This window comes from Sinocyclocheilus anshuiensis, unplaced genomic scaffold, assembly GCF_001515605.1.
Source record: "Sinocyclocheilus anshuiensis isolate Anshui unplaced genomic scaffold, SAMN03320099.WGS_v1.1 scaffold1199, whole genome shotgun sequence".
NCBI lineage: Eukaryota > Metazoa > Chordata > Actinopteri > Cypriniformes > Cyprinidae > Sinocyclocheilus > Sinocyclocheilus anshuiensis.
In genome coordinates, this window is record NW_015540934.1 from 546,377 (window position 1) to 559,058 (window position 12,682).

Sequence of the window (12,682 nt, forward strand, 5' to 3'; positions counted from 1 at the left end):
GCACAGATCCAGCCAACACACGAGTTTTGCGTTCATATGCTGCCATCTGCAGAGTGAAGCACCATAACGCAGTCTAACAGTGAGCTACTAACAGTAGCCAAAGGAGCCTATATGAATTACATCAGCCAGTTCTACAGCCAAATTTGTCAGTTTCTGATCTTGTCAAAAAGTAGGCTACATTCAAAAGTACACCTGCACAATATTTCAAAGACAATAGAAGTGATTATGATGAAATTACATCAAATGTACTTAAGTGGGTAAATAGTTTTTCAGCAAAATGAAACAGTAAAGCAATTATCAAATAACTCTTTTGACCAACAAATATTGCAATTAATAAACTGTATCAAATTTAAAGCCGTAAAAAATGCAGCATGATTGTGTGACATATTAAAATACTCTTTAAAATCTTCTTTAAAAATGAGTGGAATTCTAGTTATTTCAAAACATAGTTCGCCCCAAAATGAAAAATGTACTTCAAGTCAAGTCTGCTTTATTGTCAATTCTTCCACATGTACAGCACATACACACAGAGAATGTATAACTCTTATGACTCAGAGTCATAAGACTCTTATGACTCTGTATAACTAAGAGAATGAAAAACTTATAACTCACCAAGATGTAGATGAGTCTGTTTCTTCATCAGAACAGATTTGGAGAAATGTAGCGTTACATTACTTGCTCACCAGTGGATAATCTGCAGTGAATGGGTGCCGTCAGAATGAGAGTCCAAACATCTGATAAAAACATCACAATCATCCACATGTAGTCCACACCACTCCAGTCCATCAATTAACGTCTTGTGAAGTTAAAAGCTGCGGGTTTGTAAGAAACAAATCCATCAAGACATTTTTAACTTCAAGCCATCACTTCTGAAATACGAGTCCACAGTCTTTATTTCACAAGACATTAACTGATGGACTGGAGTGGTGTGGATTACTTGTGGATTATTGTGATGTTTTTATCAGCTGTTTGGACTCTCATTCTGACGGCACCCATTCACTGCTGAGCAAGTGATGCAATGCTACATTTTTATACAAATCCGTTCAGATGAAGAGACAAACTCATCGATATCTTGGAAGATGGTGAGTACATTTTTAGCAAATTTTCATTTTGGGGAACTATTCTTTTAAACTCCTTTAAACTGTTAATTTGCATCATAGTTAAATGTTAATTTAGCTCTGTACTGTGCTTAACTTATAATCCTTATAAAAGCACAATCAACCCTGTTGCTGTCTCTCAGCTTTTCATTCCTCTTTTATGACAGAAACTATACGTATTGGGTCTAATGGCCACCTGCATATATGGATCTTGATACGTGTTCTGCTTTGAATTCTTATTTTATTTAATTGAAATGCATTTCCTTTCCCTCTTCCTGGAGTGTTTCCTTGTTACGTTTCTCTTGGCTATTTCTTGGTGAAGTAAGCCTGTTAAATGTCTTTACTGTATGTGAATAAATAAAAAAATAAAATGTGTAATCTATATACTGTGTTCAGCTGGTCATTTTTACATAATAAACCCCTTCAGGCTGATGCACACATGCCAGGATCTCCAAATTACTTTTAAAGCAGAAATACAAATTCACTTTAAGACATCTGTGGGCAGTCATGTGTGTTTATTGTATTTATAAAGCAGGTTTCTCCAGGTAGAAAGATCGTTCCTGCAACAAGTGTGCTGTAGATCACATTCCGTATATGTAACCCCTCTCTCCCGGGTCCTCTCCGCCACACCTCGTTCTTGTTCCGAGTGGGTCTCAAACGTGGGTTTTCCTGCACAGCACCTACTCGCTGGCCTCTGTTACACTCACCCCCCTAATCCTCAGTCCCATCCGGGTCACGGCACCAATGTAACCCCTCTCCTCTCCGCCACACCTCGTTCTTGATCCGAGTGGGTCTCAAACCCGAGTCTCCGGCATGGGAGGCGGACGCACTAACAAGGAGGCTAAAGACTGCAGCTTCTAGCGTCAGTTGCTAGTGCATCCCTTGAGATCAGGGGAGTGAGGTTTTCCTGCACAGCACCTACTCGCTGGCCTCCATTACACTCACCCCCCTAAACCTCACTCCCATCCGGATCACGGCACCAATGTAACCCCTCTCTCCCAGGTCTTCTCCACCATACCTTGTTCTTGTTCCGAGTGGGTCTCAAACCCGGGTCTCCGGCATGGGAGGCAGACGCACTAACAAGGAGGCTCCGTTACATATACAGTATTTGTCATATGACAAGCAGCTATCCTGATGGATTTGATAGATGGTGTGTGTCCTTATCTTCCCCCACTAACTATTTTTGGCTAACCAAATCCCTGCAAATTAGAGTGTGAAATTGGCAGTATATGTTGCCATGCTGTTGCCATGACATCCAAGCCAGTAATAAGTCTCATGTTGATGTCTGAATGTTCCCCTCGCTGCTCTGCTCTTACATCCTCTGTCCATTTCCCATGTCCTCTCTTGGCTGCTTTTCCCTGCATTCCTTTGTCCAGTGAGTGGGCAGAGAGTTCAGGTCCGCCAGAAAATATCACTCCATATAACAGCAGCTTACTGTTCACATAGACTTTCCTGTTTATGTGTACCGAATGATACTATGTACTCAACCAAAAAAAGCTGTACACTGCCTGCTACATTTTAGTATACAGAGTATGCTGTATATTTTATGGTACACTACCAGTCAAAAGTTTGGGAAAATGTTTTTGAAAGAAGTCTCTTATGCTCACCAAGGATACATTTATTTGATGAAAAACACAGTGATCTTGTGAAATATTACAGTTTAAATTAACTGTTGTCTATGTGAATGCATTTTCGTTGTCTTGGCAAAGCTGAATTTTCAGCATCATTACTCCAGTCTTCAGTGTCACATGATCCTTCAGAAATCATGCTGATTTGCTGCTCAATTATCAATTATAGTTCTTATTATTATCAGTGCTGAAATTAGTTTTTGCTGCTTAATACTTTTGTGGAATATTTCTTTACTGCATTTTTGATCAAACAAATGCAGCACTGGTGAGCATAAGAGGCTTTTAGAGCCTGGTGAGCATAAGAGGTAATTATTCCCGACTTTTGACTAGTAGTGTATATATACTACAAAAGTATGCATGATGCAATGATATATCTTGAGCTTTAGTATGCTACAATTTTGTCACATAACCTCACTATACTATACAAAATTATTTTGTAATTATTTACTAAATAATATGTAAGAAACAAACATTATTGCAGTTTTTTTGCGCTCAAATACATACATAAATTGTAATCAATGCATTTGAATAGAAATGCCCAAGTAATATGCACTTTTTATGTACTTTGTTTTATCATATCAAATCATAAATACAAGTAAAAATGTAGGCTGCACAGTCTGGTAATAGCTTCTACACATGCCTTCTGATATTAGATTTCTGTTATTATCTTTAAACTAAAACCATTAAAAATGTTACTTGAAACAAAATAACCATGAACTGAAATTATATATACAGTGGGTACGGAAAGTATTCAGACCCCCTTAAATTTTTCACTCTTTGTTATATTGCAATGGCTGCAATATAACAAAGAGTGAAAAATTGAAGGGGGTCTGAATACTTTCCGTACCCACTGTATATATATATAACTTTTATTAAAGTAAAAAAAAAAAAAAATCAACTAGCTGCCAAAGCAACATTTCTCATTTTCATTTTACTTCAAGTATTAAAATAACTAAAACTAAATAAACACCATTAAAAAAATAATAAAATATATATTAACATTAAAAAAAACGAATAAAAATTACAAACACAACAAAATTATTAAAACATTAACAAATTAAATAAATAAAAACAGAACATATACTTTTAATGTATTTTCAGAAAATATTAATCTAATTCAAAATATTAAAAAACAAACTATATATCAGTGATACTCCAATAACACTGCCGTTACAGATCCTATGGTAGAAGTCACAAATAATTTAACTACACTCATTTCCCGTGTGTCAGCCAGCTCCATGTAAAATAAAACAGCTTTTATTGAACTACTGATGTGACTGGAGACTTCATCTCAGAAGCTCTATTCGTGTCTTCATGTGTAAAACTTTTATGATGATGGAAAAACCTCTACGGCACCTTAAAGTCAGTTTAGATGGAAAGCATCTGTTAAATGTTACACAACTAACTTGTATCTCTCACAACTAAATAGTTTAACAGCCATCAAATAAACAAAACCTGCCTGATGGAAAACAGAGCACGTCGTGTGTATGTAGCTATTCAAACAAACTGCAGGATGTGCTTTTGTTCTTCACCGTAACGTTCTGGTAAAATATTTCTCATTTATAAAGCGCCATGTGTTTGGACAGTGTGCGTGTAGGTTATAAAACAGAGAAAAAACACAGAAACTGCACTGCAGTGTCAGATGCACTTTATTTGGGTGCCAAACAGAACAACAAAAAAAAGAGTGTCACCATTCAGAAGAGTTGAGCACAGCTCCACATAAAAAAATATAAAAATCAATACTGACTCAGAGCTCTCTATTCAAACACACACACACTCACACACCTCCATAATCTCTATATATTCAGCCTTGAGATCGAACCTCAAGCCCAGCCAAGAGGAGGATACCAACAAAAACTGGCAACCTCTGTACAAATGCATCCACAGTCAACCAACAGCCATCATCATCTGCATCAATGACCCACACGAGCATGGAAGAATACTGAGAACGAGGGCAGAAAGGGGCTGAGATGCTGAAGAGATGCGTGAGAAAGAGAGTGATAAACTAGAGAGAGACAGAAAAAGAGACGAGTCCTACAGAGCCATATGAGATCCTAAATGAACAGATCTTCTGTGTGTCCAGATGTGGAGGGCGATACGTCCCCTGTCCCGCATGAGCAGTCCAATCAGAGACAGGAGCTTATGCTGCATTCCATTCACTTGGAAAAGTGCAATAGAAAGTCTCTTGACACTTGGAAAACACAACTGAGGGTTCCTTCCTGATGCAGACATGGTGGAAGTCGGAGAGATTTACACTCAACATTTAAGCAAATAAAATACATCAAGGAGGCAAAAGGTCCAACATTGCATGATGCAACATGTTTAGCAAACATATAAAACAAGATAAATGATCCTCTCTGCTGACACACCAGTAGAATAGCTGTTAGTGTTGTAAAGCACAGCGTCCCCAATTTGGTTGCTAAAAGAGTTTTTTGTTCACAATGGTTCCACTGCGAAGCGAATGGTAGAGTTGCCATTCTGTTTCCTGAAGTCATCTTCTGAATGCCGGGAAACATCTGACTTTGAACGGAAGCAGCATAAAGACAAGAACTTGTTCCAAAACCTACTGAGCTGCCTTACTGTTTAGCTGGAACTTTCTATGTAGACTGATTTTGTGGACTGAACAGTTTATCCAGATAAAAATTGTGATTGCAATGTACATTTCACATTGTCAATTTCATAAAACTCATAGTGATTATATCAATATGACTATATGAAATAAGATTTATTATTGTTAATATGGTTATCATTATAATTAAACATTAAAACACAAAATTAATTACTATAGTAAATAATGCTGTTTTTATGGAAGCCCGTTTCCGCCACTGAATAAAATATAAAAAAGGTAATTGCGACTTTTTATCTCACAATTCTGACTTTTTTCTCGCAATTGCGAGTTTATATCTCACAATTCTGATTTTAAAACTCGCAATTTTGACTTTATAACTCGCAATTGCGTGTCAGAATTGTGAGATAAAAAGTCGCAATTACATATGTTTTACTGTAAAATAAAATAAAATAATAAACCATTATCAAACATTAACCCATCAAACTTTTACTTTGGTGGAAAACTGCAGAGAGCCCCTTAAATCAAAAGGGACAAATCTTAATTTTGATGGTATACTGCAGTGTTTATTTTATGATTTACCCGTCTGCAGGATTACTTTTTTTATTTAATTTAAAGCAACCTGTCAATCACAAGCGACTGCAGCAATTAGCAAACGACAACGATGCAATCAATTCCCAAAGAACATAATCAAGCCCCGCCCAAACTTTTTTCTTGTTTGAGAAGTAACAAAGATGGTCACAACTTCCATTTCATGCTGACTTTAAAGCTTCTCCTTTGTTGACTGGTTCGTTGACAGGTTCATAAATGTTTTATAAGCGACTGAAATCACTCATCATAACTTCACTCTGAAATGTGCAATGTATATTTATGTAATTAAACTGCAGCCCTTGTGACTGCACAACTGCACAAAACCATATCACGATTTTGAGTTCATTTTGATGAATCTACTGTGCGTCACACAAACTGCTGCTTATGTGAAGTGCATACAATTGGATTTGGAGAGTTTGACATTAGCATGTCGCTACGCTAACAGCATGATATGCTACATGTGTGTGCAATGCATACGAATGCATACAACACACACATATTACAAAAAAAGAGATTTTACTATTTTCAGCAAAATATGAGTGAAATGAAATCCAAGAATATTTAGAATCTCGTCCACCATCTTGGATGAATTTTTCATAGAGCTCACCGCAATGCATTCTGGGAATGCATAAGGAACTTAGTTTGGGCTTTAATTCTGTCTAGTTAGGCAGTTAACTAGGTTTTGGAACAAGGCTGTCAGTCACCTTTTCTGTGTCAGAAAAGAAATTGATGAGAAAATGAAGATTTTGAGGGATTTATTCCCAAATAAATGGACATTCTTGGATTTGGAGAGTTTGACATTAGCATGTCGCTACGCTAACAGCATATGCTACATGTGTGCAATGCATACGAATGCATACAACACACACATATTACAAAAAAAGAGATTTTACTATTTTCAGCAAAATATGAGTGAAATGAAATCCAAGAATATTTAGAATCTCGTCCACCATCTTGGATGAATTTTTCATAGAGCTCACCGCAATGCATTCTGGGAATGCATAAGGAACTTAGTTTGGGCTTTAATTCTGTCTAGTTAGGCAGTTAACTAGGTTTTGGAACAAGGCTGTCAGTCACCTTTTCTGTGTCAGAAAAGAAATTGATGAGAAAATGAAGATTTTGAGGGATTTATTCCCAAATAAATGGACATTTATAAAGTCTTCATTAAATTATTATATGGCTATATCAAGCATATGGCTAAGAACCCTCTTATTTTCTCTCTCTCGCTCTCTGACCTGGTGACAAATTCAGATAAAGTCATCAATACCATAAGACCAAGAACGTAAATGTCCAACTCATCGCCACTGCAGGATCCTGCTCAAACAGGAAACGTGAAACCTAAGGCAAGTGCTCTTCCTGTGGTTGAGTCAGTCAGGATTTAAAGTGACAAGAAAACAAAAAAATCCTCAGAGTTACTGTCAGTCTGCAGGTCCATCAAAGCTACTGTAATGTGAGTTCTCTGAGTGTGTGCTATTGGGGGGTTATTGTATATTGCAGGAGGAGCAGCACGGATCATCTTTATCCGGCTGTGCCGCGTAGTCCATCTGCCGTACGATCTCGGCAAAGAGTTCGTCCACCATGGTCTTGCTCTTGGCAGACGTCTCGATGAACGGACAGCCCCACTCCTCGGCCAGCTCCTGTCCCTCCCTCACAGACACCTCTCGCTCGCCCTCCAGATCCACCTTATTCCCCACCAGGATCACAGGGACCTTCTCATACCTGAAAACACATTTAGTTTCTCTCAGAACAATCAAACCGCATTTATGCAAACCATTCCTTGTGAACAAGAACAAGGGTACTTATTTAAAGAAATTATATACTTTAAAATAACTTCTTTAGTTTAAAGCATGATAGATGGTTTGCCAATGATTTGAAATGTACATTAAAGTAAAGCCCTTAGGTGTGTTAAGAAACAGTCATGAAACTTTCCTTCATTTCATTAATATATTATCTGCAATATATAGTTTTTAAAAAATATACTTTTATTTGAAGTACTCTACAAGTGCACAGTGCAAGGGCATTTACTTTAGGATGCATCCCAGTAGCTTATTTTCCAGAAAGAATCCTGAAAAATTCCTGTTTTTCAGTGGGATCTTAATTGATCCTTAGGGAATTCTTAAATGATTACAACCAGTTTAAAATATGATCGAATTCTATTAGCAATTTTTTGTGCCACTTGTTGCTTACATTTTATTTTCAATGGCATTGAATGCAGTCAAATAAGCTCGGATTTAAAAGCCCCATGAAAAAGTCTAATTTGTATCTAGTCTGTATTTTCTGTATAATACTCAGGAAGTCTTGAATAACAAAAGAACAGTTTTTAAGAACAAGTTACAACTGCTGTAATACATCCCAACAATTTATAAACTTCCACATTTGCTTTCCCGAAAGCACTTACTCTCCTCCTACAGGCCAAAAACCAACCTCAAATGACAAAAACCAAGGACAAAACATTCTACTTCTAGTAGCTAAACATTAAAGATAAAACATGTTTGAAAAATGCATTTATAAAAAAAAAACAATAAAAACACAAAATAAAGTTATCAAATTGCATTTCAGACATAAAAAAAAAAACATTTTGCAATTTTCTGAACATGCCCACAACAAAGTGAATTTCCTATTTTTGAAAGATAGACAGACAGATAGAAAGATAGATAAAAAGATAATTTCAGGGTGTTTTGAATGCTCAAATGATTTTGATTAATTCAAGCCTTCCAGATCTCTAAATTACAGCTACTTGCAATTGCACTTGACTAGAAACCAGAAACTATGATTTTAATAATGATAATAATAATTATTCTATTTTAATCATTATTTTATGGACTACTTTTATTGCTATTGTGGTATAAGGGGAGGGATATTCAGACATGAATACATACATAAATGCATACACATATATATATATATATATATATATATACACTAGTGATGCGCGGATCGGGTGGGGCGGGTAATAAAAAAATGCATTCTGATTATTTGCGGGTGGGTCGCGGGTGGATAAAATAAATCATTAATGATGCAAGTATTAACTACCATTTTCTAAATTATGAACGTGTTTTAAATAGGCTACAGAAATTGAATAAACTGTAAATTAACATTAAATGTTATTCAACAAAACATTAACTTTTCCACGACATTCTAATTTATTGAGATGCACCTGTATATGGACTAAAAGCCACAAGACCACTGTTTTAGTTTCATTAAAGTCTTTACTATGTTTCCTAAATACATGCGAGCAGCGTTTGAACTGTGGATCAGGTTTAGTGTAGCGATGAAGAGCATCGCATCACTTGAGCATGAGTCTTTCATGCAGACAGCAGTGTTTGAACACTGGATGCGGCACATCAGGGCTCGAGCAACAGGCCTGTAGAGAGGCCCAGCTGCACTCACGGGCCAGTCCTGAGCACATTCGCAAAGCCCTGGCTCGGTCATAGGTCTCATCTCACCTCTTGACTCGGATGATCTGGTCTCTCATGGGCCTGATGTCCTGGAAGCTCTGCTGGTTCACCAGACTGTAGACCAGAATGAACCCCTGTCGGTTTTTGATGTACAGTGCCGACGGCGACGAGTCCACCTCGATCTCCTTACGGTAGAAATCCTCGATGGTCGGGTCGTACTTCTCAATAAACGTCCCGGTGACGAACTGCACGGTGAGGGCGGATTTACCGACCCCGCCGCTGCCGAGGACCACCACTTTATACTCGCGCATCTCTCCGGTCTGAACGGCTCAACGAATCAAAATAAACTCACACGGCACTCGACATGACTATGGCATTCATGTTTAGGGCGTTTAAACGAGCCTGTCCGCGGACTAAACACGCCTCGCTTCCCGCAGCAGCGCTTCATGATCACGGAGCACCGGGGAACGGCTGGATAGATACAATTACCAATAACTTTCGCTTTTTAGCTGCTCAGCTCACCATCCTATAGAAGTAAGCGAAGACTGCGTGGAGAAACCCAGCAGACTGCCTCTGGCATCGGTGAATTATTACACAGTCCGTTAAAACCTGATTACTTGCAGCGATCGGGGCGCATATTAGTGTTTTCCATCTCCGTCTGCCCTCTCCGGTCTTCATTTATACTCTAGCACACCGCCATGCTCACGGGTGGGGATCCTCCGCCGCGCCGCTCCGCTATTGTGAAGTCCGAGTCATTTTGGCGAACCGGTTGTTTCAAGCAGTTCGTTCGAAGGAACCAGTTCAAGAATGATTCACTGATTCTTTTACGACATGACGTAATTAGGTCATCTTCTGCTAGTTTCTTGAAACAGTGTGGCCTTTTTTTATATATATTTCTATTTATGAGGTTTAGTTTGATGATTCTATTTATGAGTAGGCCTACTATAGAAGTTGTTTCCGCCACAGAATAAATAATTAAAAACGTCATTTCGACTTTTTTCCCCCTCACAATCCACCCCATCCCCTATAAACTCAAAATTGTAAGCTATATACTCAGAATTCTGACTCTCGCAACAAAATACAACGCAATTCTGAGCGTATTTCTTATCATTCAACAAAAAGTCAGAATTGAGAGAAAAAAAGCTAATATTGTGAAATAAAAAAATGTGGCAGAAACATTGCTTTCACTCAACATGCTTATCAATTGTTCTTATTTTATCTAGCTAAACTATTTGTTTTCTGCTTTTGATATAAAAACATATTTACAATTGTATTTATTTATTTTATTTAGTCATTTAGCAGACGCTTTTATCCAAAGCGACTTACAAATGAGGACAATAAAAGCAGTCAAAACTAACAAAAGAGCAACATATATTTATATAGCATATAATATTTATTCTAATTTATCTTATTTATTCAGCTTATGTTATTATTAAATGTAATTATTATTATTAAATTATGTTCGTCCTTTTTGTGTGTTTTTCCTCTTGTTTGTTTCATGTGAAATTTTCTGTAGATGATCCTTAATTTTGTCCATTTCTGTTTCTTATAGTATTATGGGTAACAGTATGGGTACGTTACAATAACTCAATAGGCCTATAACCTTTTTCAGTCTTATTAATTCATATATTTCATGCATCCCCGTTGCGTTTAATGCCGCCATGATTGTAATGTACATTAAACAATACAAACATTCACTTCATGCTGAAAAGGTTCAATGAGTCGGAGAGTTGTTGACTCGAAAGCCGCTTGAGTTGATTCAGTCCAATGTGTAAATCGCTCCCTGTTGTGAAACGGTTAAAATGATTCATTTAAAAGATCCGACTCAATAGGGCGATTCACTCACGAACCGGAGATTTTTACGCCTCTTCCATCTCGGCTTCCGTACAAAAGGCGAAGGCAGGCGTTCTCGTCGGTTAACGGATTCTCGAGGTGTCCAATAGACGGCCGGCTGCCTGAAACCGCGTCCACGACACCGAACAGACCGAAGCTGAGTTTCCGCTTGAGTCAAAACTAGCCGGTTGTCATTGACGTTAAGGAAATGTTTGGGCGAAAAAAACCCTATAGCGGCGGCTGCGCGAGAATGCATGTTGTTGCTATGGAAACACGCAGTATTCACTCGGTAAAACACTAGTGACCCGGTTAGTGCTGTATTTTGTTTTTATGACATCTGTTTGCCTTCTGAACATATGTACTGTGTGTCCATTTATAATGATAAAATAGGGAACCATTTCAGTTTTTTATTGGGTTATTACATCCAAAAAAATAAATAAATACCAGGTTATTCAGACTAAAAGTGCAAACACACGTGATCATGATCTCAGAGCATGGTGAGTTAAACAGTCAATAGTTCATTAGATTCAACATTTTCTTTATGAATGCTGTCAATTTATAATAGCATAGGAATAAGGAAACACGAAAATAAGCTTGTTTTGAATTCAGTATATTCATCTAAACAGCACAAATGTTTGCAATGAGACAGACAGCAAGTGTTTCATCAACAGTAAGAGTAAAATCCCAATACAAAACAACTAATCGAACATTTCAATGTATTTGAAAGTTGTTTGTTGAAGAACAAACACAATCAGAAGAAGAAGAACAAACACAATCAGAAGAAGAAGAACAAACACAATCAGAAGAAGAAGAACAAACATAATCAGAAGAAGAAGAAAAACAATCAGAAGAAGAAGAACAAACACAATCAGAAGAAGAAGAACAAACACAATCAGAAGAAGAACAAACACAATCAGAAGAAAAAACAAGTAGGCTATTTTTAAAGGAAGTTATTTGTTGATGGTTGTGGCATATTTTGATTGTCTTCTATTAAACTTAGGCTAAGTGCTAAATAAATGTTTAAAAGCATACAAACACAAAAGTTAGTAAACTTTTAGTACAGTACACAATAACCCTGCTGGGCTTTAATTGATCTCACCACTGGCCAAAATTCTGTAGCTACAATTTAAAGCAACTGTAAGTAACTTTTTTTCAGTCGTCGTGTTATCTTTCAAGTGTATAATGCACATTCATAAAATAAAGTAACGGGCTGTTATTAGGCTAAGTATAAGTAGATACAAACGAGCTGGGCAATGTGCCACATCCAGTGTCGGGGAAAGTTACTTTTAAAAGTAATGCATTACAATATTGCGTTACTCCCTAAAAAAGTAACTAATTACGTTACTTAGTTACTTTTTATGGAAAGTAATGCGTTATATTACTTTTGCGTTACTTTTTAAATATAAGCAGGGCTTGATTGTTTCTAATATAATAAGTTATATTTATAGCAAATATAAAAGCCCTTTCACACCAAAAAGTGTAATGAATAAAGCTCAGGCTGAAGCAAAAGTAAATTCACGTCTGTACAGTAGAACGCAGGAGAAGAAACACTCTTCAGCAATAAAAAAA

At 37.1% G+C, this 12,682-nt stretch overlaps 1 protein-coding gene across 1 annotated transcript; it reads right to left on the bottom strand.

The window, feature by feature from the left end:
- Positions 1-6,957: 6,957 nt before the first annotated feature.
- Positions 6,958-10,001, bottom strand: LOC107689514 (ras-related protein Rap-2a-like). Its single transcript, XM_016487517.1, has 2 exons — positions 9,329-10,001; positions 6,958-7,601 (listed from the first exon to the last, which is right to left on the bottom strand). Exons 1-2 carry the CDS (start codon positions 9,589-9,591, stop codon positions 7,364-7,366), a joined length of 501 nt encoding a protein of 166 aa, XP_016343003.1. The 5' UTR covers positions 9,592-10,001; the 3' UTR covers positions 6,958-7,363.
- Positions 10,002-12,682: the final 2,681 nt, after the last annotated feature.